The sequence below is a fragment of the Bipolaris victoriae genome (genome assembly GCF_000527765.1).
Source record: "Bipolaris victoriae FI3 unplaced genomic scaffold scaffold_178, whole genome shotgun sequence".
Taxonomy (NCBI): Eukaryota; Fungi; Ascomycota; class Dothideomycetes; order Pleosporales; family Pleosporaceae; genus Bipolaris; species Bipolaris victoriae.
Window position 1 is genome coordinate 10,558 of NW_014575214.1, and position 24,897 is coordinate 35,454.

Below are 24,897 nucleotides of genomic sequence, written 5' to 3' on the forward strand. Positions count from 1 at the left end.
TCCCTCTAGAATACCAAGTAGAATGCGTGAAGAAGGCTCGAGTAACATCACACAATCTACTGCCATCCTCAAGCGACGGTGTATGGCTTTCGTGCGTCTCTCTCTTCAGTCGCACAGGACTCCTCTTTAATCTTGGATTTCGAGATAGGAGAAATTGAGCGAGCCACTTCTGACTCTTGATGACGAACTGGCATCACCGATCTCTCAACGACAAGATCGGTAGCAACAGTGGCGGGAATACAAACAGTCGGAGTATAGGTTTGAATGGGAAATCAGTGGCAACATCCAATGCATAGTAGAGTCATGCTGCAAGTATTTCAAGTTCCACAAGTGTTGCATTTAAATCCCTTGTGGTATCATGGCCCTTTGTTCGACGTTGGGTTTTGAATTTGATGTTATATTTCTGGTTATGCGGATCGCTTTTGCTTTGCCCCTTGTGCTAGAGAACAAGGATACTAACAAATGAGCAGTGTGTGCAAAGACTCACTCTGCGGAAAGAAAGGAGACTTGCAGAAATTGGACAGGGTGTATATCCATTTAGGACCACACTGACACAGAGTCACATCTAGCATCGTCATTAGAGCTTTGCAAGCCATATAAGGCAAGGGTACGCTCTTGATCCATTATGTGGCTGATTTGCAAGTTGTCTATTAAGAATCTCAGCTCACGTGTGCCGCTCGCAGATACTACGCTGGGCACAAAAAGTAAGCAAGGCTTAGTTCTACACTTAGGAAAAGCCGCAATGGACTTCTCACAGCACCCACAATGTTAATCACTCTTGTACTGGTCATTCACTACATATTACGAATCATGCTGCAACCAAGCAAGGTATACCAATAAAGCCTGGCGGTTAGTAATAGATCACACGGGAAGTGACGACTTTGTTAACGATGAATCTGTTAATGTTCTGCTCCGGAGCCTTCAGGGTAATTCGATAGCACTACATAATAATAGCCATTCAAGCTTGAGATAGATGGATTTATCCAGAAGTCGCACGATCGATTGCGAAGGTTTCAGATATCAAAGGCTAATGTAGCCAAGGTTCAGCATAGCTAAAAACTGATATGGCTGACCTTTTTCATAACTCCTTCGTAGCTGAAATCATCAACCTAAAAGGCTACGTAATCTTTTTAGGCGTCATGAATGGAGCCTTGTTAGCCTTAGGCGCGGCATGCACAAGCGTCAAGGATCCTCTACTGTTGACCGGGGGACTCGAAGGTCGAATTCCGGAACTGCTATTCACATAAGTCGAGTTGAAGATGTTCAGCCCTAGTTTAGTATTTATTTACTTGCCGACTCGGCCGCAATCTCCAGTTGCCGTCAAAATGAAATAAATAATTCGGAAGATAGACTATGAGAAATACAAACGGACTAAGAGTACTTAAGAACAATCGCAGACATTGGAAAGATTACGGATGAGCTAGCGCGTCTGTGGTGCAGTCAATTCTGTGGCCATCGATCCCACTATACGCATTAATGCGCGCCCACGCCGTTGCGGCTTCCGCACTAGACTAGAGAGGGTTGTCCTGCCCCCTATACCTAATGGCGTTCAGGCCATCAGTGGCTGAGCTCAGTGCAGAGAGGGTTACTCGACAACATCTGCTGTCGTTACTCTCGGAAGTGCAGCTTTGGAGCAGTGTTAGCTTCCACCAAGTCAGCCACTATTCTTATGTAGTTCGGAGCATCTCATTACAAGGTGTCTTCTTGCCCCTCAGTGTGTCTGACTGAGCCTTTATACCTCCCTTTTTCTCCACTCTTCCTTCTTCTTCTTCACATGCATCAGCCTGTGCTCAAATATGTGTTTGGAATTTGTTAATAACATTGATCTACTAACGCAATGATTCTCAGATAGCACCACACTTCGAAGCGGTAATTGCGGTAAGCAGATCTCTGTACTCGAGCCGTATCGCTCATCCTAGATTCTAGTTGCTGCATTTACGTCTATGATCTTTACACAAATCTATAGAGAGCTTGAAGTTTCTCTCGTTCCGAATCTCTTCACTTGCATAGTCCGTACGCCTGACTGATTCCACGACTGACACTATCACGATGAGTTATGGGCTGCAATCTACTCTAAGACGGTCAAGAACTGCATGTGAATCTTGCAGGAATCGCAAGAAAAAATGTGATGGTGCCCATGTGGCTTATGGAGCCTGCGAAAGGTTGAAACTTAGATCTTTATACCATCCGATGCTGAAATGGATGAAAACCAAGAAAATCTTTATTGAACGTTCTCTGGTACAGCAAAACAAGAGCAGTCGTGTCCTTGATGTTCCAAATTCTTCAACACAGTTCCAGTCGCTCGAAGTGTTGCTCAACTCGGCCCATCTCAGAGTCTGCAGCATACTGTTCTCTCAACACTTTGCGATCAGGACCAGAAGATACTGCTAGACCGTGAGCGCCGTGTTCATCTACCTAAACCACCCTATCGACCAATGAAACAGTCCCAGACGCTGTCTATGGTACTCTCGTCTCGAATTCTGAAATAAGCGATGACTTTCTCATATTCTTCAACGAGTGTGGGCAATCGTTCGCTAGTCTTTGGAGCAGCTTCTCCTATCAGGTATCAATGGATCGAGGTAGAGTCAAAATAGATTCTCAAATAGTATTCTTATAGTTTATAGATATTATATACTTCTATGAATGTATTAGTGTTTATTAGAGAGTGTTAGGGCGCTATGGCTGGCGCGTAACCTACTTACGAGTCGGTACCGTGTTAGAGAGTAGCTAAACAAACAGCATCCACATGCGCTTATAGCTTATCAAATGCGTTTAGTACACTTATTAATAGTAAGTAGGTGTTTATCCAAAAAGTTAGTAGCACGTACACAATACGACTTGCCAATGTTGGGAAAGTAGTCCTTAAATTCGCAGTTATTATTTGGAGGCCCTTTGGCCGCCCCAGGGTCATCAGTTGTAGCAGCACACTAAATCAAAGTTAGCTCATCTTCTTGCTCGTGAAGACTAAGACACTAGGCTCCGTCATTATAGCAAGGTAGGTAAAAAAAAATACTAGTTAACGTACGAAATTAGACCAATACTGGGTACCGGAGCATCCATTCTCAGCGGCGCCAGCCGTCCAGCATCTGGCCGCATTGCTACTCGCAACGAACACAGCAAGTATAGTTACAATAATAGAATTCTTCATAATGGATACGTATGTAGAGAATTGGTAGTGCTTAAGATTCCTCGATATTTATATCGTTCCGCTGTCTATTAAGGAACAGTAGACTAGTACGAAGCCACTATGCGATCTCCGAAAGTAAGCCAACTAACACTCCAGTAAGTAAGCTAGCTATAGCCTCGGGAGTAAGCCGGCCAGACTCTAACCAATAAGCGGCAACTCTACTCAATATTCGTACAGCATCTCCACTTCTTATCATTGTCATATTTAATTAGTAAGATAGGGGGTAGTTTAGGTAGATGGATCTTTCTTATTATCTGGTACGCGTGACTGAAGGAATCAACAGATTTCTCTTTAACTACACATCCTCTATTAGAAGAACGAACCAGACATAATTATATATCACCTTTTTAAACATGCGTTACTTAGGAAAACTAGGTGTGACTTACGTGTTCGAGTTTGTATAGATCTCACCGGTTCGAAGGCCCTACCGCCATAATAACGACGAATACGAGGATGATTACGAATTAGACTCAAATCTAGACTGGAAATTAGTGCGTGTTCTATACTATCGCTGCTTAGCGCAGTATATTATGCCGTAATAGCGGGCCTATATACATCAATTATGCCCTGTAGCACAGTAGTAAAAAGCAGGTCGGCCGACCATGGGTCGCTGCGCCATAGCGCCATAGCCCCATGCGCTACTCCCAATTAGATGAGCAGGCTCAGAACACCTTTGACATATGGGTGCGACCCTCAAATGCTGAGGAATGACCGTTAACAGTTAAGACGCTAGTCTGCCATGTAATGGCACAGGGTCGCAGAATATCTAACCCATAAACAACATCGCCGAACCAAAGTTCTAGCATCATTCTTGGGCCTGATAGTCCAAACTCTGCACTCATATTCGTTAAGCACCGACGAGAATATCATGTTATTCGGCTGGACTTATTACGTTGATACCCAGGACGCATACCTCGATGGCAATTCGACATCCATATAATCAGTGAGTACATGCTAAATGCAACGTTACAATACATCAAGCATTGTATTAGCAAGGCGGCGTGTTGAACCGCACTAAGCCTCCTCAACGAGTGTTCAAAGCAATTGTTCGTCATGCCAAGTGTCGTTGTGGCGTTAGAGCCACCTTGGAAGTTATCGATGAAGCCTTGCGCCATATTGCCATACTTGGCCCACGCAGCTACGACGAAGCGGCCCCGAAGGATGCGACATCAGTCTTTTGTACGAAGCTGCTTATGCAGTGTACATAGCGATTCACGGATCACATACCTGTTTCATGACAACTCGATCGCTTTGGTGGTATACAAGGAACCGGTTCATACCCTTCTTGTCCTTCTGCCCATACTAGAAGTCGGCAGTCACATTGAACAAGATATCTCCCCCCGCGCCATTTGCTGTGTCGAGCTTGCGGAACTCGTCTAATTTACCCGAAGAGATGAAGAGGTAGTATTTGGCGTTAGCTACAATGACAGGTTAGAGGCATGCCAACAAGGAAGACTGTTCCAAAGACCTACCCTTACTGGTGTTGGTGTACGCGACTTGGTAGTAGGTGTCCATCTTTTCCCTGAAACTCTGCTCCTATTTGATATCGACAAGGGCATCATCTGAAATCTTCAAGGATACTACTACTCAGAGAACTAATTTATACTCCTCAATATGCCTAGCCTCCGAGCAGATGAAGTTGAGAAGCTCTAGTGGGTGGTTCTACACGTTCACCTTGACTACGCTACACGAAGCAAGGGGCGAGCTGAGGTAAACGCAAAAAAGTTCAAATGGAAAGTTTCTGCGTCCAATGACCGCGTGCAACCGAGACCTGATCGCTCTAGACCTGGCATCTGCTTGTTAAACATGTCAATCAGTTGCAGGAGCCAGTGTGGTGGGCCTCCATTCGCAGGCATGGTGAACAGTCATCATGTGAGGTCATCACACATCGCTCGGACGTCCAGCCAGCCAGAACCAAGCTACCTGTTCTCCACTAGGGCATTATATATCACTATAGAGCGTTCCGGTATTGATCGGCCTCTCCCACGATCTGAGATCTAGTCCCTGCTCAGGTGTCTAGATTATCGGTTCGATGGGTCTCGCCTTTCTTATTCACTCTCGAGCTCCCCCTTCTCAAACAAACGACATGTGACACTTTACCTAGGAAGGAAAGGGAGTTTCAAATCGAGGGTTGCTGCGTTGCTAGCTAGAAACAGGGCCTTTTTTCACCAAGTGGATAAGGCGAGTGCAGCTCTTAACGAAGCCGCCACTAGACCATCAGATAGACCTGCCTACACTGTGAAAGATGTGATTGTTACCAAAGAGGTGCAGGATTTGATGAGCATGTCTAACAAGTATCAAAGAGGAAGCAACTAGTGGCCGGCATATCAAAACAAATAATGCATTCTTTCAGGACAAGACCAAGTAGCTTGGAAACTAGTCCATGCCTCGTCGAGCATGCCCCCACCTATCATCTCAATTAGACCATATGCGTCATACTAACATTACGACGTAGCCCGCATTCGACTATCCTCTTCCCTCCATGCCCGTCCCTTGATGAAATCGTAAGCCTTGGTCGGATGCGAGATGTGTCATTCCCGAGACGTACACACGAGGGAGTATCGATCGCTGGGTCGATTATCCTCGTTCCAGAGTCCAACTTCAAGGATACCAAGATTGCCCGCAAAGTGGCGGGTATATTAAATAGCCAAAATAGAGTAGTATAAGGTACAGAATCTCACACAATAGCTTTTCTCCTATCATCTTTCTTCTTGTAATATTATAGTTTAATAGACAGTGGTTCGAAGGCCTCTTTGCCTATAATAAGCTATATCGCTAGCAAGCACTCTTGTATCAACGATTTGTACCTAAAATAGTGATAAAGTAGAGAAGTGAATAGACCCTAGATGACTTGTGCCCCCTCGTGAGGTACATCGAGTCAAAGTCGCTGGTAGAGGCCGACGACGATGTCGCCCTTGCTTTTAACGACCTGCCAGACGTCAAGATTATTCTCTTTGAGCGTGCTGCCAGTAGATACGATAGCATCGCAGAGAAGATAAGTCTCACGTGGGTCGTTGACTAGGTATGATTCAGAGGAGCCGAGTACATGGTCAATCTTGTACGTGTCCCGTGGTACGCCAATGCTAGCAAGGTATGTTCGCACCATGCGCACATGCTCTGCTGCGATGCGTGCGGGATTGTCGGCAGTCCATGCGCGCGGGTTGATTTGCTGACCACGGCGGCGGATGAGTGCGAGCTTGATGTCAGTATCTGGTGCGGAAGCGACGAGGCGGGTGACGGTGGGGAAGTTGTCCATGACGGAGCTGTATGTCACGGCCATGTCGAGCGTGCCTTGGGCAAGGAGGCCCGGCATGTCCTTTGGCTTGGCAGATACGAAATGCACATGGACACGCTCGCCGAACGCCTTTGCGAACTTTGCCGTGTCGACAATCTTGTAGTCGACGCGTAGGCAGCGGCCCTCGGGGCGGATGAGCTTTATGCCGAGGTGGGCGAGGGCGAAATGATCTGTCTTGTCTTTGTACTTGCTCGCCGTCACGCCAATGGCCATGGAACCCGGCGGAGTGACTGCTCGCGCGAGCACGGCATCGACATCCCCATCCGCATCTGCGTTGCTGAATGCCCTCACTTGCGCTGGCGACAGTCCCACTCGGCGGGCGTATGTGTTGGCGAGCTGAACCATGGCCCCCGCCTCCTCGTCATGATGCGAATCGCGGGGCGGGCCGGCGGCGGTAAGCTGCCAGACATGGGCCTGCATGAGCGCCAGCAGACGCTCCGATGCGCCCTCATCCTCGTCCGTCGACACGGCCCGCCGGCGGGAGCGATCATGTGCAGCAAGGCGCTCGTACAGCGCCCGGTAGCGTGGCGTCAGCGTCAGCGTCGAGTCCGCGAGCACTTTGCGCGCGTGCAGGCCGTATGGCTCGTACGGGGCAACCATCTCGCCTTCGTGGAATGGGCGGCCACCAAGGTGCGCGCCGAGGAGCTGGTTGAGCTGGGTCCATTTATCGACAATCATCTCTTCAACACAGCTGCCACCAGTCCGCCAGACGTCCTTGTCGAATGCCTCCCCGTCTTTCGCGTTCGTCACCTCGCGCCGCTTGATGCGCATGCAGTCCTGGTTGATCTCGGACCACACCGAACGCCCCGCCTGGTCGAGCATAATGCATCCGTCCTGTACCTCGAGCCCGATTTGGTTGAGATAGTACTGGATCGTGAAGAAGACGCGTATGGTCGACTCCACCGATGCCTCGACCCTCTGCACGCTGTGCACGAGCTCCTCCGGTACACACTTGTCCCCAAACGACTTTGCGCGCGCTGTTAGGTACTCGTTGTAGAAGACGTCCTTACCAACAGACGCTTCCATGAGATGGTAGAACGGGTGTGTCGCAGGGTTGGTGCCCTTGTACGTATGGTTCGGGTTTCGCCAGTCGAAACGGACGTACGGCCCACGCCTGTAGTGGCCCGTTGGCAATGTAACGCTCGAGTCGCTGAGTATGCCGAAGAAGGAATGCTTGTCTGTTCCCGTGCAAACTTGCTTGTACACGGTCTCAATCGGCGTAATCTCAGTGCTGTGGGCCCAGATAAGCCCATGCGTGTTCAGGCCTCTGTACGTATGGCTGATTCCTGCACGATGGAGCATCTCAAGGAAGAGACGAGAGCCAGTTGCACGGATTGCACTGAGACCTCCAATTTCTGCCGTCGCCTGCTTGCTGTGCGAATAGATAGTCGGCTTAAGGAAGATAAGAATCTGATTGTCGAAGTGACGGGTCAGAGACGTCTCGACCTTGTAGATTTGCTTCGACTCGCCTTCACCGACCAGGCGAAGGCGTAGGGAGGCATTTTCATCGTGTAAGTCATCATAGTGGTTCACAAGCGCATGCACGAGGCCGGGGTCGCGGGAGCATTGAGCATAAACGTCTTCAGGTGTAAACATGGACGTCTCGCCGCACTCGATTGCAATGATCTCTTCTAGCCGCTGGGTGTAGTCTACTCCTGAAATCACCGCGCGGCGATTAGCTAAGGAGGCAACGTCGTTAGGAGTTAGTGTGCGCAAGGCAAGCATAGAGAAGACCGCAAGGACCTTGGGATTGCGGGCGAGGCTAATAATCTCAGACACAGTTTCGTCAACGCCCTTATTTCCCGTGTCCACGACGGGCAAGCCGTAGAACGCAGCTAGTTCCTGACAATTTATTAATTTTGCCTAATGGTAAGGTGATATGAAAAGAACATACAAGGAATCGCGCGCGGAAGTAGAAGAGAGATTTTTCAGTCTCCCACTTGTCTATGCTCGACCGCTTCGTGAGCCGCCCTTGAAGGACAGAGAGGTCAGCATCAAGAATTATCCGCACGATTCTGCGCTGAATCCCATCTCTATCTGTGTACGATGTAGGGAGGGAGGTACGATCGTCGTCGACAAGTTGTAATGTGAGTTTGTCGAAGCTTCTAACGATGATATCATCTTCTAATGTAGGATCCTCGTCCCCACGAGCATAAACAACCTCACCAGCTGCCCTGAGAGCCGGAACCAGAGTAGATTTTCCAGTTGCGTCGTTGCCGTGGAGGACGATAGTATAGGCTGACCCAGACTTAGGGGGCAACAACAGGGCGGGAGACATGACTGCGCTGCGAGAAGATAACTGAGAGTAAAACTAAGAGGAGAACTGGCAATGTTCGTAGATAACTGCCAAAGCATCTAGTCACAACTTGCTGACCAGGTGAGTTATACAAAGTAGAGTTTCACAACTTATACGCATTCTGAAACAATACTTATCCAGTTCCTCTTTCTGAACTTACAGGTTTATTCGCATTAGTAGATTCCTTAGCTAATGACGAATTATCTTGCTCCTAATAGAATCCTCATTCAACCCACGATAGGGGGCCGTATCTCATGAATCTGGTGCTTTTCGTCGCGCTTGCACACAACTTTCCTACCATGCCTTAGCTCCATCATCAACTACGTAAGCTACAGCTGCCAAGATATTCTACCGTTTAGAGCGAGTATCGTCAGCGTGCAACTAGGAAGGTCGGGTAAGCGGACGGGCGGCTATCGGACCGATACGAGAGTGAGCCGAAAGCCGCACTGCACTATGCACCCCGTAGGCGCAAACCATGACATTGTTGCTAGTCTACTTAAGGTTAGCGACTGTGTCATCTTTTCCTGTGTTCAGGCAATGTTTGAAAAGAGATTCACAACTTTCAAGGTTCGGCTCAGCCGCACTGCTGTTGGAATGGTCCCACTATTTGCGGTTAAATCAGCCTTGGTACATCCTTCTCGCTACTTCCCGGGCTTACCTTTTGCCCTTTTCTCACTAGTCATCGCGTCAGCGCGCTCTCTGCCCTCAAGATACATTAGAAGATGCAGATCATTCCATCTAAGGCTCCCTCTCCAGTGTTCATTCTATTGTCATGGGTTGCCTGATTGTGGGGTTCAATATAGAATCACGTATTTCAACGTCTGGGCATTCTGTCTGCTCTTCGGAACCTTGCCAGACGCATCCAAAAGATTACTAGTCTTCAGCCCACACGTCATCCGATGTTGTCGAGCTAAAAGAATCCGAGTCTTGGAATCTGTCGACTCCAAGATGTCAGGCCACCACTTGCTGCTTGTCTCACTCTCTTCCGTTTGACTCTCCACCTCAGTTTGTGGGGATAACGTCTCCACAATAGCACTAAGGAATAATGCAACCTACGGACATATGCCCAAAATTTGCTGATACTCCACCAAAACAAGGACTCTGCATAACGATACGTCACTACGAAGAATGGTCAGTTTGCCTCACATAATGGTAGATTGGTCAGAATCGAGTTGAGGTTGGATTAGCTTATGTAACCCTGTAACCTCAACTCAACCCCGACTTAACCTTTGAAGGCTGTTGCTAGTTTTAGATAACATTAAAAGTAGATTTTGTAAGCTATAGTGCAAACCTAGAAGAATGTCTTGTCGAATTATGAATTCGAAAGCGACCTCCCACGACCCTACTGGCAGGAGATTTCTTTCTAGGACATCGGGAGTAATCATACAACAACTCACTCATCGTTCTATGAACGGGGTGTGGATTTCTGCCTCCCGAAAACTCTCGTTACCACTATAAGGATTGATAGAAAGGCTGTTGCGGCCCCACATGCGATTCCGAGAGCAAAGGCATGCTTCAAGCCATCCATGTAGCTTGATAACACTGCAGATATTTCGTTGTCAAACATTTCCCTTATCTTTAATGGACCAGCATCTACCACATTCTTTCCATCCAGTTTTGGCGCAAGATTGCTCAGAGAGTTAAGCATACCGTTAGCAAAAAGAGCTTGTCCCACGGATACGAATACAGCTCCACCAAGCAACTCGAAGAACATGGTCATGCCAACCATACTGGCAATATCATCAGACGCAAGCTTCTGCTGGTTTGCAACGAGAGCCACCTCCATCGAGACTCCAATACCGAGCCCGATAAGGACTTGGTACCCAATCCATTGCGCCGACGAGGACGAGAGGTCTAGAGTGTATACGACCGCAGACCCAGCAACAGTAACAAAAGCACCTAGGATGAGAGGTGGAGTCCAAAGCGTAGTTCTACCCATGAAAGAAGTCGATAAGATGGTTGCAAGGGACACAGCGAGTATCAGTGGGATGTTCCGGATGCCGCTTTGTGCGGCACTGACACCTTGGATTGCCTGGAAGTATACCGGAAGGAAGTATACAAGGGGAAAATAGGCACCCGAAACCAAGAATGTGTAGATGCAATTTGGCCAAACAGGCCATCTTTTGAGAAGGCGAGAAGGGATGAGCGCGCGATCGCCCATGACGACCTCGTTTACAATGAAGAAGAGGACAAGGACGCCGGAAAGAACCAAGGTCGCGATCACGGAAGCCGAAGACCACTCTCTACTAACACCGCCCCACTGCATAGCCAGCAGGAAGCAAATCATAGACGCAGTCATAATCGTTGTGCCGACAATGTCCAACTCGAGATGAAGCTCTTGCCATCGGTGTGGTTTACTTGCGTCCTTCGCTGCCTGTGGTGTTTGGAAGATCGCGATGAAGGCTGTGGCAGCTACTCCACCTATCGGCAGATTGATATAGAATGTCCATCGCCAAGAGACATCAGTGGTAAGTACACCGCCAATGAGAGGTCCTACTACACTAGCGAAGCTGAATGTTGCTCCGATGATGCCGATGCACACAGCTCTCCATCGCTCGTTGGTAACGAAGGCAATGATGACGAAAACGCCACCTATGATCCCGGATGCTCCAATACCAGCAATGGCCCGTCCTGCAATAACGGTCGAACTGTCTTTCGCGACGCCGCTGATCAGGCACCCGATTTCGAAAATTGCGATGGACCATAGAAACATGCGCTTGAGATCGAACATGCCGTAGACCTTACCCCATGTTGATTGGAAAGTGGCTTGCGTGAGGAAAAACACAGAGCCGTACCATCCTACGTGGTCGAGAGATTGGAATGCGTCGGCAATTGCTGGGACAGCGGTTGCAACAATCGTCATGTCGAGGGCGGCAAGAAAGCAGCAGAGGATGAGAGTAGTCAAAATGGCAACAAATCTCCAGCCCTTTGGGAGCTGCTCTGCGCCCACATCCAAAGTCGAGGTCGTCGGAGTGCGCATGTCATCTTCGACCTTCTCCTGCTCGACTTTTGTAGCTGGAATTGCTTCCCCAACGCCGCGTTGGACGGATTCATCTGGCTCTTGTATTTCTTCTTGAGCCATGATGGCTTGGGGGCCGGAGATTGATATCAGAGAGAGCTCTTGAGATTTGGTCTGACAGACTCGGAGATTCGAGTGTGATTGGGAGCAAGGGGACTGGGAAGGTGGCGAGTGAACCAGTCTGTAACCACATGCGACAGGTAAAAGCAGCCCAGGAATGAGAAAGCGACGTATCCTTTATATATTGAGTGCAACAAAGAAACCCTATTTAAATCCCTGCTTAGCGAAGCAGGGACTCACTGTGTCTGCTTGTACATGCTCATCACGTGCTCCTTGCTTCTGTTCATTCGCTTCGGACATGAGTCAAACTCGTTCAATTCTCGCCAAGCTTCAAGGAAACTACACTATTCTTCCAAGCCCGTGGTTATATAGGTCTACAAGCGTAGTTGATTGCATCGGTTATTGTCGGGGCATAGTATAAGATGCCGATATCCGAGAGCCGGTAAGCTACCCAATTGGCTCAGATTCAGGGATTCTACCGTTACAGCCAATCAGACCGCTTAGTAATTCTTAGTCTCTGATACTGTAGTTCGAATTTTTGTAGTTACTGTTAATCATGTATATCAGAATTAGGAGACTCCGCAAAAGCAAGTAGCGGCAAAATTCAGCGTAGGATTTTGTTGGGTCATGCCAAGAGCGCTCGGGGTTTATGCCACCAATAGATGTACATAGGGCTAGCTCAGCTAAAAGGGATGAAATACGATCACATCAGCACGCTCACTTACCTTCCTTTTCAGTAGCTACAACCGTAGAAGGATGTTGATCGTCTGAATGGATTTGCGCCAAGATTACCCCACGGGGTTCCGGCGTCCATTGTTGAGCAAGTAATACTCGAATGCACTTACGTACTCCGAACGAAGGATTATTTCGAAGGTCGCACACGAGAGCGCAGAGATTCATTCGAGTCACAGATCTCGGTGCCCTGCGTCACGATCCTTGGCATCGGGGATTCTAGCCAATTATTCTATTTGTACTGAAACCTCACCGAGCACACCTTGCATACAACAGTAACCCTATCCCTAATGACGCCATAGGGGCAGCTGTCATTGCTGAAATCACATGACTGCTTACTACGAGAACGTGCTAGTGGTTCTTCACTCATCGTGGGTCCTTAGTAATAGTCAGGAAAGAGGGTAAACAACCAGCATATAATTATAGTTAAGAAGCCCTTACGGTCTCCTGTATTCACTCAAAGTTACAACTCACTTGCTCAAAAGTACTCTGATATTCTATCTTGCTATTCTACTGTGTCATTGCAATCTTTGATCTTTCAGCTCGTAAACTTCTCAATCACCCCCCATACAATACCATGGCAAGCCGTGGCAGCTCGCACTATCGTATAGCTATCGTTGGAATAGGCCATCGCGGGTACAAGACGCATTTTCTCTCCATCTATGGCTCTCCTTCTGAGTCTGTCATTGCGGTCTGCGATGCAGATGAGAAACGACTCTCCGAATTCTCACGCAAGCATCCCGATATTCCAACCTTCACTACCATTGAAGAACTTCTATCAAACCATACTCCGGATTTTGCTCTCGTTTGTCTGCCACATCATGTGTACGAGCACTGTCTTGGACAATTGTCAAAGGCAGGGGTCCATATCTTGAAGGAAAAGCCTGCTGCCAATGATGTCGAAGAGTGGAAGGATCTAAGCAGGCTGCCTGTCAAGATTGGTGTCACCTTCCAAAAGAGATTTGAACCGAGGTACCAACAGCTATCGAGCTTGCTACCTATGCTTGGTCGTGTTGTCTCAGTTCGCGCCACCCTTGCTCGTAACATTCAAACCCTCGACGCGAGCTGGAGAGCGTCTGGTGTAGGCGTCACGGTAATCATCCCCCTCACTCCTAACTCCCCAACATCCAACCTAATCTTTCTGGATGACTGAAGCACGGCAACTAACATTTTTGCAGGAAGATCTCGGTGTTCACATGCTAGATATCCTGGTCTGGCTTTTTGGACCCCCCTCCACTCTGACTTCTCTCAAAGCCGATGATGTCCGCCCGTTCCAGACCTATGCCGGCGAAGATGTCGCTGAAATCTCTTTGCGTTGGGATCAACAATCTATCATTGGAAGCGTGCATCTTTCGCGTGTCGCACATGTAGACTCCGAATCTGTCGTCATAACCGGGACGTCAGGCACTGCTGTATTGGACGATAAGAAGGTTTCGCTACTTGGTCCGGACGGAATCACAATGCTGTCGATCCAGGATGAATCGTCCAAGCAAACCATAGTCCGCAAGATGGTTCGTGGCTTTGGTGACTACATTACGGATGCATCAGCCGCATACCCTTGTACTTTGGAAGCTCACTATGATACTGTGATCACATCTGACGCAGCAAAGAAATCACAGATATCTGGAACAAGTGAGATTGTCAAAGCAGCATCGCGAGCTGAAGCCGACTTCGAATGGCCAATCATTACCCCTAAGATTGAAAAAGCCACCATCGAACAAATGCACTCGACTCTCTCTATTTACAATCGCTCTGGGATCTACGAAGTGTTTGAAGACAGATGGAAAGATATGCATGGGTTGAAGCATGCGTTGGTGTGCAGTTCAGGCACGATTGCGATTCTTGTGAGTTTTACGTGTTATGGAATCCATGTGCCAATCATACTGATTCATGATGTTTGTAGCATATGTTCGAGGCTCTTTGTCTGCAGCCAGGTGACGAGATACTGTGCCCTGTATACACCTTCTTTGCCACGGCAACTCCGATGCTGCAATATGGAGCCGTTCCAGTTTTCTGTGACTGTCTCGAGGACGGTAACATAGACCCCAACGAGATTTTGAAACGCCAAACACCCAAGACCAAAGCTGTCATCGTCACCCATATGTGGGGTCTGCCGTGCCGAATGAGTGAGATCGTGGCCAACGCCAAATCCGTGAATGGCGGCATCAAGGTCCTTGAAGACTGCTCGCACGCACACACTGCAATGATCGACGGGAAGATGGTGGGTACTTGGGGAGACATGGCAGCATGGTCTCTTCAGGCCAAGAAGAACATCACCGGAGGCCAGGCTGGTGTGTTTGCTACCAACTCGACCGATTACTATGCGCATGCCGTGTCTCACGGCCATTTCAACAAGCGTGCAAAGCAAGAGGTTCCCCAAGACCATCCTCTCCGGAAGTTCTGGCTCACGGGTCTGGGCCTCAATCTACGTGCTCACCCTCTTGCCATCGCCATGGCCAATATACAACTGGACACCCACCCACTAGCGCAGAAGTACCGGGAGAAGTACGCAAAGCAGCTCATTTCTGGCCTGAGAGAAATTCCTTTCTTGAAAATGCCTGTCATTGACGATCAACGCAAGGTTAAACACGCGTGGTATGCCTTCGTCATGCAGTTTGATGCTTCGCGCGCACCGACAGGCCTAACTCGAGAGAACTTCGTGCAGCACTTGAATGAGATCGCTGGGTTATGTGAGGTCGATATTCCCAATAGTACGGGTCTTTTGCATGACCTTCCACTCTTCACCAATACTGCAGAGGCGATTCCGCGCTTTGGCACTCCTGGGCCGTGGAAGAAGTCACAGGAAACTAGGGAATTTCCTAATGCTCTGAACTTTTACAATACTGCAATCAAGTTGCCCGTGTGGACACAAGCCAGCGATGAGAAGATAGTGAAACGATACATTGCGGGCTTTAATCAGGTTGCCCGGGAGGCCTTTGCAGCGGCCAAAGGCGCTGGCGGAAGCAGAAGCGACGTGGCTTATGCTAACAATGATAGGGCTATGGCCAGATTGTAGGTATCTCGAACCTCTCAAGCCAGCAATAGATGGCCGAGGAGCTCTGGACACGTCATCACAGATGTCCTGTTCTCAATCAGTCCACGTCATATGATCAATGGAGATGCATAAGGCAGGCAAGAAGACATCATAGATAGCTTCATGATATGACAATACACACTTCATGCAAATTCTTATGATCGTTAAATCAACGCTACCACCTCAACTCCTCAGATCTTATAACTTATAGCCCTTCTCACGATCCACGAATCTAATCCTCCCCTCCACCTCGGGCCTCACGACCGGCAACCTTGGTTCTCCAACCCATTCCTTGACCACGATGGTTCTCGCCCTCTCAATTCCAGCTTCATCCCCATGCATCCCTTGCTCTCTTCGTTCATATCCCAACACCCTAAGTAGAAGCTCCGTATCCGACATTGCGCCCTCTTCGTCCACCAGTGTCTCGCAGCTTTTGAAGCACCCATACCCATCAAATCCATCCGCGATAAAACCCACCATCGCGACTGTAAAACTTCGCTGTCCATCGCACGAGATCTCGACCGGCTGGCCACCGCAGCCAGGATGGAACGTAGCACTTACTACACGCGAGTTCTCAGGTGCTGACCAATCTGCGACGATGCTGAGGCCCGAGAAGTGGCAGAAGCGCCCGTCGGTATGTGCGTCGCTGACAGAATTTTCTAGTGCAGATAGCAGAACAGAACTTGGGACACGTTTGACTACATGCGCATTGTTGAACGGCAGAACGTCAATCATGTCACGTACTGTGAGCGGCTGGCCTGTGCTTGTGGTGCTGGGGATGAGGCGATCGCAGCGGATACTGCCGCTGTTGACAAGGGCAATGTCGACGGCATAGTATGCGCGAATCATGTCGGCGAGGAAGTTGCCGAGGTTTGTCTCGCGGGAGCGGACGATGGAGCCTGTGCCTTCGAGGGGCATGGGCGAGAGAAGGAGTGCGTGGGAGGTGAATGTGGACATGTGTTCGTTTACGTGTTTGAGAGAGTGATTGACTGCAGCTAGGGAGGACGAAAAAGCGTCAGTGTCGTGAGCGAGTTTGTTCATGTCTGCGACTTGCGCGACGGAGACGTTGTGCAGAGTTGCATCACCCGTGGCTGACCGGGATACCTGGAGACGCACAAGGCTGAGATTCTTCCAGTCCGACCCGGACTTCACGATGCGAACCGCCCCATTGGCATCGTGTGTCATGCCAGTATTCCCGGTGATTACTTCAGAGTTGGGTACACTGGCGTCAATGATGGTAGGGTCGTCGTATGTCAATTCCCCTTCAAATCTCCTTAGGAGATCATGATCGTGTCCTCCCAGAAGTAGGTCTATCCTAGAATCATCTGCAGGGTCTTTTAACGCCTCCGAGACGCCGAGATCTTCCACCAAGCGCATGTGAGTAATGGCAATAACAAAATCGCACTTCTCGACCCTACGAAGTTGCTGAGAAAGTGCCCGTGCCGCTTCTACCGGTGGGATAATGCAGCATTCTGGCAGGCCTTTACAGTTTGACGGCCAGTCGCTATGACTCGGTCAGTACAATGGGGTACGCCATCTGTCCCTAGTTATTCACTCACCTACCCGCCAGTCCGAAAAATCCTACTTTATATCCTTGCAATACAGCCGTGTGCCACATTTTTGCCCCCGCAAGCAATTCGCTCTCCCGCAATCTTCCCATCTCATCACAGACACTCTTGTTCACCTTGTCTTGTCCTCTATTCGAGCTCATCGCATTTGACAATAACCACTCTATCCTTGTCTTCTCCTTCAACTCTCTTAATCTCTCTTCACCAAAATCGAAATCTGTTCGTAAGATACCAGCATTAGCACGAAGAGATTTACACCTCTAGACCCTCTTCGTCCGGCCTAGAACGAAGACTTGACTTACCATGATTCCCGAGACACGCAATATCAATCCCGAGTTCTTCTAGCAATGTGACCATATGATCCCCTCGTAAGATACTTGCTTCGAGACTCGGGCTGAAAACATCACCGCTAAAAATCGTGTACGGCTTTGATTGCGCATATTCGGTACGCCAAGAGCGCAATTTTGTTAGAAACTTTGCAACCAGGGTGGGGTTGTCGATGTGGTACTATAAATCTGTAAGTTGGCGTAGGGGAAAGAGGGATTAAGGGGAGCGAAGGTATGAACAACAAGGCAGGCGGACAAGGAGTGGGAACTTGAGACATACAACATCATTGAAATGCAGAAAGGTGAGGTCCGTGGTAGCCATGGTTTGGTGGATTATGTGGACGGAAGGGCGCTGTGAGGTGTTCCGCGAGTAGGCACAGGTTATATCAAAAGGATAGAATTAAAACGAATCCTTAAAGAGCTTCCTTATGGTTCGCGGGGATTATATACTCCTATGCACGTGGTCGGTACTAGACCGTCCCGAGGGTCGTTTTCTGGGTTCGAATCTTGTGACAGGCGCTCGATGTGATAGGCGAAGGGAAACTAGCTGAACAAGCTAAAGAGGTTGTTCACTCGGAGTAACCTAGAAAATATAACCAAGAAAGGATAGGCGTGAGCGGACGCCTAAAACCTGTGAATTAAGTAAATAGCGTTATTGCCAAGGACCGGTGATGCGGCTTAGCTCATGGGGTGGCCAAGGGTTAGTAAATGACGTGTTTTACGGGACGTCTAGCCAAACTAGTAATTCGGATAAGGTACAAAATAGGTATATGGCCCGGGTAGCGATTACCACATTGAAGGTACAAACCTGACTCAGCACGCGCCAAGAATCTCACCAAAATCTTCTGTAAGGGACTCGACTCAAGAGATTACTATACTAAAGGCAATGCCGCGAAGATAGAGTCGATTTCAGTACTGGGCTAACTATCAAAGTATCGCGTAACTTGTTACTTATCAGGGTAAGATTATTGTAGGCCTGAACGCCGATTGGGCCGTTGTGAAGCACCAGAAACTAAAAGTTAAGCTATTGTATGGTCACGTGATCATGCGGGGTAGTTTCCAGGAGGCTTCCAGGAAGTTTCCATTCAGGAGTGCGCAGCTTATAGACTATCGTGATTTTATGTGATATTCTTCAATCTGCAAAACGAGCTAATCTTATCTTACATACTGTGGTAGGAAGTCGAAAAATAGTAACGTCACGATTGTTAAGCACAACAATAAAAGAGAGTGATTCACATCCCTTGCTAATCAGCGCTGCAACTTCTTAATAATTACCTTAGACATATCTTTATGTACAACAGGATAAGAAATAGAGGGAAGAGAGCTCTGAGCCTATCTTTGCTTATGAAGCCCAGAACGAGCCTATGTATGAAAACGTATTTTTTGTGTAACATACAAATTCCATCTATATCATAGCTAGCATGTGTCGGAGGAAAGCCCAGATACACTTACTGCATGGCAGTGCACTATAGCTCAGGCTATCAAGGACAACATGAATGATAACCCCGACACTCTTGTTACCAGTGGCGGCGCTTCACATCTTGCTACTTCTGTCCAAGCTCCATACTTCTCCTGCGACGCAATCGATGTTATTGGGATTCACGCTTATGGGGTGGGAGACTTAGATACTTCGAGCCTCCAATCATACGTCACACAAGCTCAAAACGCTAGCAAGAAGCTTATTATGCAAGAACGGAGTGCATGCTACCTTGATGCTTCTAAAAACGCGTGTAACGGTGGTTCCCCACTCGATTCCGGCATGCGCGACAACAACATCCTCACTTGGGCCTCACAGTTTGACGCTGCTGGCATTCCGTGGTTCTACTGGCAGATCATTTTCAACGCCGATCCTCATCAAGACTGGGATTATGCGGTCGGTATCAATGACGTAAACTGGCCTGCCCTCCAGAGCGCTTCCATAGCTACTGGGAACGCTACCTCTGCTTTTGACTTCAGAATGGACTTTAATTTATATTGTGGTGGATTAATCAAGGGGTATGCGGGTATGAGGTCCCAATGCTATTCAGACATGGACATAATATAAGGTACAAAGAGGAGGGTAAAAGAAGAACTATACATACTATTACCAACTTACAAGTCTTAAAACTCTTTACACTTGAAATACACATTCATTTTTATGAATTAAGCAGCCGAGCATATAGATGTGATGAACCTTCTAGATCTTTTGTACGTTCAAAGTCAAGTTTCTGCATATACCCAACTTTGGAGAGAGATGATGAATTGCCAAGCGTGAATGTAGAATTTAAAATACGGCAGAGCCGTTCACACGTTCGCGTCCCTTGATGATGTCCTTCTGCTTCAGTGGCCAAGACAATGCATTCATCACCCTTTTAGCACGGCTGTTGCTGGCACTCTCTCACTGTATGTATTCGTACTTGTACGGAAAGAATGGTCTGTTAGGAGTACCAGAGGAAATATATCTAAAGGTGAAGCTCTAGTCAAGAGTATTCTGATGGAGCTAGCGTACCGCGAGGATTTATGCGCTCTCGCGATTCTGTCGCCGTACGGACTAAGGACGAGGCTAGCCTTGATGGCTTTTGTCCGTACTGGATTGCAAAAGAATATTGTCTTCAACTACTGCTTTGATCTCTATAAGGGGTAGCCTCAAGTCAACAATACAATAAATGCCCACTTCTCGTGCGCCTTCGTAAATGGTTCATGACAATACTGTGGCTGGCGCTTTTCCGTTCCGGGTTCTAGACCCCTAGCCGACGCCAGCCACATCAACGCCACATCACACGATACTGTTCTCATGGAAAACCTTTGTTGCTGTAAATGTCTTATCAATGATACAATCGTTTTCACAATAATTTCAAACTCATAATTGAGAATTCATGTGCATGCTGCGCAGTCATGACTTTGACAGCAGATCGACGCATGTCGGTGTGGTCAACAGCGGACCCACAGAGGACTTTCCAAGATCAATGCACGTGGCGCCACTTCCAGCCCTAATCAGACATGCCAATGACGCCTCAGGAGTGTACCGAGATAAATGATCCTTGAATTTTGGAACAACGAGTAAGTACACACTTACCAGGTACAAAAGCGAAGAGCTGTCCACGTTCGTTCTTCTGTTGTAAAATTTCCTCCATCGATTCACCAGCAAAGTTGCCCAAATATGCCTTCGTCGTTACCATCCTCCTCCTCTTCCTCTTCCTCCCATGAGGACCTAGATAGTGGCATCAATGCTGCGAAACTAGAGGCAGCCAACCGCTATATCCGTTGGAACCTATTATTTCTCTCGACGATTTTCATCTTTCTTCTTTTCCCCTTATGGATGCCGTTTGTTCCCTACGTCAATCAAGCAACCAACCTCGTCATAGTAATCATAATTGGTCTTTTCCAAGTCATCTGGCTGATAGCCACTATCTGCGCCATTCGACGAACATTGGCCATCAATAATCGAAACAAGCTCAAGAATAAAAAAGCTGAAGATGTCGAATCAGCTGATGCCATGGCCAACAATACCTCAGCAATCCGTCACATAGTCGCTATGACCTTGTACAAGGAGCCTATGAGCGTACTTCAAACTACCTTGGACTCTCTTGTGCTGCAAAAAAATGCCAAATCCCAGCTCTCTGTCATCATCGGCATGGAATGCCGTACACCTGATAAGGAAGCCAAATACAGCGAGATCTACGCAAAGTACGAGGGTAAATTCCTCCGTCTCATCGTCACCTTCCACCCCTCGGGCATTCCTGGCGAGATCAGCGGCAAGTGCTCTAACATGAATTACGCCTGTCGCCAAGGTTTGCACATTCTCCGTCAAGATGTCGAATACAACTATGACAAATACGAACATATCTTTACCAACTGCGACTGCGACTCCGTTTTCGATCCGGAGTACATGCTGGAGTTAGAAACCCAGTACTACAAGCTGGATCCCGTCGACCGTCATTCGTCCATTTGGCAATCCATTATTATCTATAAGCGCGAATCCATGCCTTTTTTCGTCGATATTACCGGTGTTCTGCGTACCTTTTTCTTCATGGGTGTTTTGATTCCATGGAACATCAATCCAATGTCCCATTACTCTCTCAGCGTCAAGTTGTTAGAAGAGGGCGCCTTTACTCACCCATCTTATCAGATGGAAGATATTATTGCCTTAATCCGCTACACCATCATGACACAACGAGAAATTCGCATCCGGCCATTGAACCTCATTTCAATCAACGGTCCGACTTCCGGCGCCAACTATGGAGATGAAATCCGCGAATGGGCCCTCCAAATTCGCCGATGGACCATCGGGGCTGGTGAGGTATTCCACTACTTCATTGTCAAGACATACCGAATTCCCGGGCTTTATCTGTGCATCAGCTGGGCTACTCGCTTCTTCATCTACTATGGCCTCATTCTCTGCGCCAGTGCCATTTTCTCTGTGGCTTCCCCCATCATCGTTCAGCTCGTCAATCCAGTTGCTGCCCAACATGATCGACTGGTCATCAGCGACTCGCTCTTTTCAAAAATCTGCTTGATCTTCTTGGGAACACAGTATCTGTTTCTACTAATTGCAACTGTCCTCGTTCGTTGGAATCTACCTGTGCCCGGCGGTAGTGACAATCACTATAACAAGGGTCTTTGGGGAATAACAAGGGGTTTGTTACATTGGATGTTGATGTTGCCAACTGTACTGGCCTACAGTTTCATAGAACTCTATTCATTCTTCGAATTAGCCTTCCGAGGGAAGGATGTTTGCAAACATGATGCTGCTAGTAAGAGCAATCTAGTCATCATGAAAGGCGGTGGAGATGCTTAAGAGCCATATGTGTGTAGGTAATATAAGAACACCAAATAGAAACTAGAATAGACGGAGGCGACTTCCTAACAATAATAATACTGAACGATGTGGTCCATAGTGCTTCAGCCACCTCCACGCGCGACTCTATCTTTGCACCAAAATTGCGCTGCACCACCATAACTTCCCAATCAGTCAGAATAGAGTATCATTCTTCCGGGAAGTCATTATCTTCTATATTGTCTAATTCTACTTTGCGGGCGCGAGGGTAATGTCCCACTTGGCTCTAACGCCTGTAGCACCGTTCACTGCGCACTCTCTTCGCAGGCGTTATGCCGTCCTTCCAGTAACCAAACTTTGCCCTATCAACCTAATCAGCTACCGGGACAACTCTCCAGGACACCTCTTCCTGTATGTAGCGCTACCTGAAAGTTTTGTTTCGCGTTACTTCCATCGTAGCCTCAATGCGATGAGTTGTCTCTCATCCCAACCCCATTTCGTAGGCTATTTACTGGACTTTTCTACTGAGCTACTACGCACACCAATTAATAGAGCGTGTAGGAGGCCTTTTTTGATTGCATACGATCTCGAACAAGCGTAGCCCATGCTTCCATTTCGCGCGTTGCACAGCGTTGTCAGGTCACAGGCGCTCTCTTGCGCTAATAGAGTCGGCGTACACAACACGACGTTAAGCAAGACTAGCGTTGAGTCGGACTGATTCTGTTGCGGTTGATGGGATGTTAGGCTAGGCTTACGTCCGCATTTTATCAGCATTACTGTACCATCCTACGGGCTATCCATTAGCCAGGCAAACCTGGGAATTGCAAAGATCTGTTTGAGTCGACCGTTCAGGCATTCTATCGGAATGCCCGATTCGTAGAGCCCCGCGCATTACTCGACCACGTTAATATTGAGGCTTTCCAGGACCGTGGCGCAAGTTGCGATGACATTGAAGCCGGATGTCGTGGCAAAGAGGGATCGATGCGCTTTTTTCTTGGACCTACTGCTGTATATCGTTCTTCTAAACATGTGAATATTGCTTCGTGAAAGATGCTTATGAGCGGAGTAGCTCAGAGATCACATGAGCGTCCATGCGGAATCAACCGAGGTTAAAGTCCATTTCTCTCAAACCCTTCAAACAGTGATCTGATACCCGCTTACACGTCACATCCCTCGGACGATGACCGAGCCTGCTTAGCTTCTTTCGAACACGACATCATGGAAGCTCAAGAAGCGAATCGGTCACGTGTCACGGTGCCAATGTCGAGCCCTAGTGAGAAACGTAGCCCGGTCACAAAAAAGAGCGCTTTCTCATGTGACATCTGTCGCAAGCGGAAGGTTTGCAATCATCCATGATATTTGTCGGTTTCACATTAACTGATTTTAAGATTAGGTGAAATGTGATGGTGGGCATCCCGTTTGTAACCGGTGTAGGGCCCGTGGCGACGTGTGTATTTACAAGCTGTAAGACAAACAAGAAGCCTCGATTGTGCCGACTTCTAGATTGATGCATCGTAGTTCTCCTAGTTTGTCATACACGCAACGGTTAGAGCAAAGAGTTGCAGAACTCGAGGCTGCGCTTGCTGGTCTCAAAGCGGCGTCAAGCGACTCTCCGCTCGATCATGCCTCGGAAATACCATCTCGAACGTCAGATGTCCTTCCACACACTGGACTAGCAAGAGCTACTGAGTCACTGAGGGTTGAAGGAGACGCAGGAGTGTCGTTCCCTGAGTCCACGAGTCTTTTCCGGCTTCCTGGTAGTATCTGGACACGCCATATAGGTCAGGACCAAGCAGACCAAGAGATGGATGTTAAGAAGCAGGGTCTGATCAACAACGCATGGCGCGAGAGAGTATTCGAGAAGCTTGCAGATACGCCCGTTCGTTGTCCGTAGATCTTGCTAGATACAAGAGCTGAGTAAAGTTGTATAGGAGCCCTATCGATCTCTCATAGATTCTCATTTCTGCTGGATTCAGCCACTCTTCAATTTTATCTACCGGCCTGCCTTCACACGTAAGAAGTTCCTTCGATGCATGGTGTCCCCCGTTGACTATTTTCCATAGGCGATATGAAGACTGGTGGTCCTTACTTCTCACAGGCACTACTCAATGCCGTGCTCTCGCATTCAGTCCGATGGTGTCGTGGCGAGCCAGGCATGGAGCAATTACTCGCCCCTTTCGACGGTGGAGCGGCTTTCTCCAGATGGGCGGTTGAAGATCTTTTCAGAGATATCCAACATGGGAATAGCAAAATCCCTACCGTTCAGGCACTTCTACTACTGAGCGCTCAGCAATGCGGTTGTGGCAACCGCACTCAAGCGTGGCTGTACAGTGGCATGGAGAGCGATCGACCGAGAACAAACGCCGACAACATCAAAAGAGTGCAAGTGTAACAAGAACACAATCGCTAGCAACTGTATAGCACCAGACCAACTGTATGCAGTAGCGAATCGCTAGCGACTGACTGTATATCGCAACGGACCGAAAATACTGTTGTGTGGATGAGTTTGCGATCTGGACGCGTGAGAGAGATGGCCATCTCGACCCCTGAACGCGACCGCGACCACGAAGCGACATCCCTGCCAACCGAGCTACCAGCACCACTAAAGAGACGCGCAAGGAACA

The 24,897-nt window shown here is 48.3% G+C and overlaps 9 protein-coding genes across 9 annotated transcripts; 4 read left to right on the forward strand and 5 right to left on the reverse strand.

The window, feature by feature from the left end:
* Nucleotides 1–2,762: 2,762 nt before the first annotated feature.
* Nucleotides 2,763–3,148, reverse strand: COCVIDRAFT_115048 (hypothetical protein; the record flags this gene model as incomplete). The annotated part of the gene is made up of 2 exons (XM_014695112.1): nt 2,763–2,927; nt 3,026–3,148. The coding sequence occupies 2 exons, from the start codon at nt 3,146–3,148 to the stop codon at nt 2,763–2,765; spliced, it is 288 nt and encodes a 95-aa protein (XP_014550598.1).
* Nucleotides 3,149–4,399: 1,251 nt separating this feature from the next.
* Nucleotides 4,400–4,723, reverse strand: COCVIDRAFT_115063 (hypothetical protein; the record flags this gene model as incomplete). The annotated part of the gene is made up of 3 exons (XM_014695113.1): nt 4,400–4,468; nt 4,508–4,605; nt 4,660–4,723. Coding segments are annotated over 3 exons (231 nt in total), but the record flags the coding sequence as incomplete, so codon positions are not given.
* A 1,342-nt stretch (nt 4,724–6,065) lies between these two features.
* Nucleotides 6,066–8,760, reverse strand: COCVIDRAFT_31707 (hypothetical protein; the record flags this gene model as incomplete). The annotated part of the gene is made up of 2 exons (XM_014695114.1): nt 6,066–8,324; nt 8,377–8,760. 2 exons carry the CDS (start codon nt 8,758–8,760, stop codon nt 6,066–6,068), a joined length of 2,643 nt encoding a protein of 880 aa, XP_014550600.1.
* A 1,423-nt stretch (nt 8,761–10,183) lies between these two features.
* Nucleotides 10,184–11,758, reverse strand: COCVIDRAFT_115059 (hypothetical protein; the record flags this gene model as incomplete). Its single annotated transcript, XM_014695115.1, has 1 exon — nt 10,184–11,758. The coding sequence occupies one exon, from the start codon at nt 11,756–11,758 to the stop codon at nt 10,184–10,186; it is 1,575 nt and encodes a 524-aa protein (XP_014550601.1).
* A 1,408-nt stretch (nt 11,759–13,166) lies between these two features.
* COCVIDRAFT_20989 (hypothetical protein) lies at nt 13,167–15,605 on the forward strand (the record flags this gene model as incomplete). The annotated part of the gene is made up of 3 exons (XM_014695116.1): nt 13,167–13,682; nt 13,768–14,433; nt 14,493–15,605. The coding sequence occupies 3 exons, from the start codon at nt 13,167–13,169 to the stop codon at nt 15,603–15,605; spliced, it is 2,295 nt and encodes a 764-aa protein (XP_014550602.1).
* A 216-nt stretch (nt 15,606–15,821) lies between these two features.
* On the reverse strand, nt 15,822–17,839 carry COCVIDRAFT_115038 (hypothetical protein; the record flags this gene model as incomplete). Its single annotated transcript, XM_014695117.1, has 4 exons — nt 15,822–17,127; nt 17,183–17,408; nt 17,494–17,698; nt 17,798–17,839. 4 exons carry the CDS (start codon nt 17,837–17,839, stop codon nt 15,822–15,824), a joined length of 1,779 nt encoding a protein of 592 aa, XP_014550603.1.
* Nucleotides 17,840–18,836: 997 nt separating this feature from the next.
* Nucleotides 18,837–19,561, forward strand: COCVIDRAFT_115064 (glycoside hydrolase family 5 protein; the record flags this gene model as incomplete). The annotated part of the gene is made up of 2 exons (XM_014695118.1): nt 18,837–18,893; nt 18,950–19,561. Coding segments are annotated over 2 exons (669 nt in total), but the record flags the coding sequence as incomplete, so codon positions are not given.
* A 1,095-nt stretch (nt 19,562–20,656) lies between these two features.
* COCVIDRAFT_115046 (hypothetical protein) lies at nt 20,657–22,294 on the forward strand (the record flags this gene model as incomplete). Its single annotated transcript, XM_014695119.1, has 1 exon — nt 20,657–22,294. The coding sequence occupies one exon, from the start codon at nt 20,657–20,659 to the stop codon at nt 22,292–22,294; it is 1,638 nt and encodes a 545-aa protein (XP_014550605.1).
* A 1,197-nt stretch (nt 22,295–23,491) lies between these two features.
* On the forward strand, nt 23,492–24,665 carry COCVIDRAFT_20993 (hypothetical protein; the record flags this gene model as incomplete). Its single annotated transcript, XM_014695120.1, has 5 exons — nt 23,492–23,611; nt 23,667–23,737; nt 23,792–24,159; nt 24,227–24,286; nt 24,337–24,665. 5 exons carry the CDS (start codon nt 23,492–23,494, stop codon nt 24,663–24,665), a joined length of 948 nt encoding a protein of 315 aa, XP_014550606.1.
* Between the last annotated feature and the right edge of the window lie 232 nt (nt 24,666–24,897).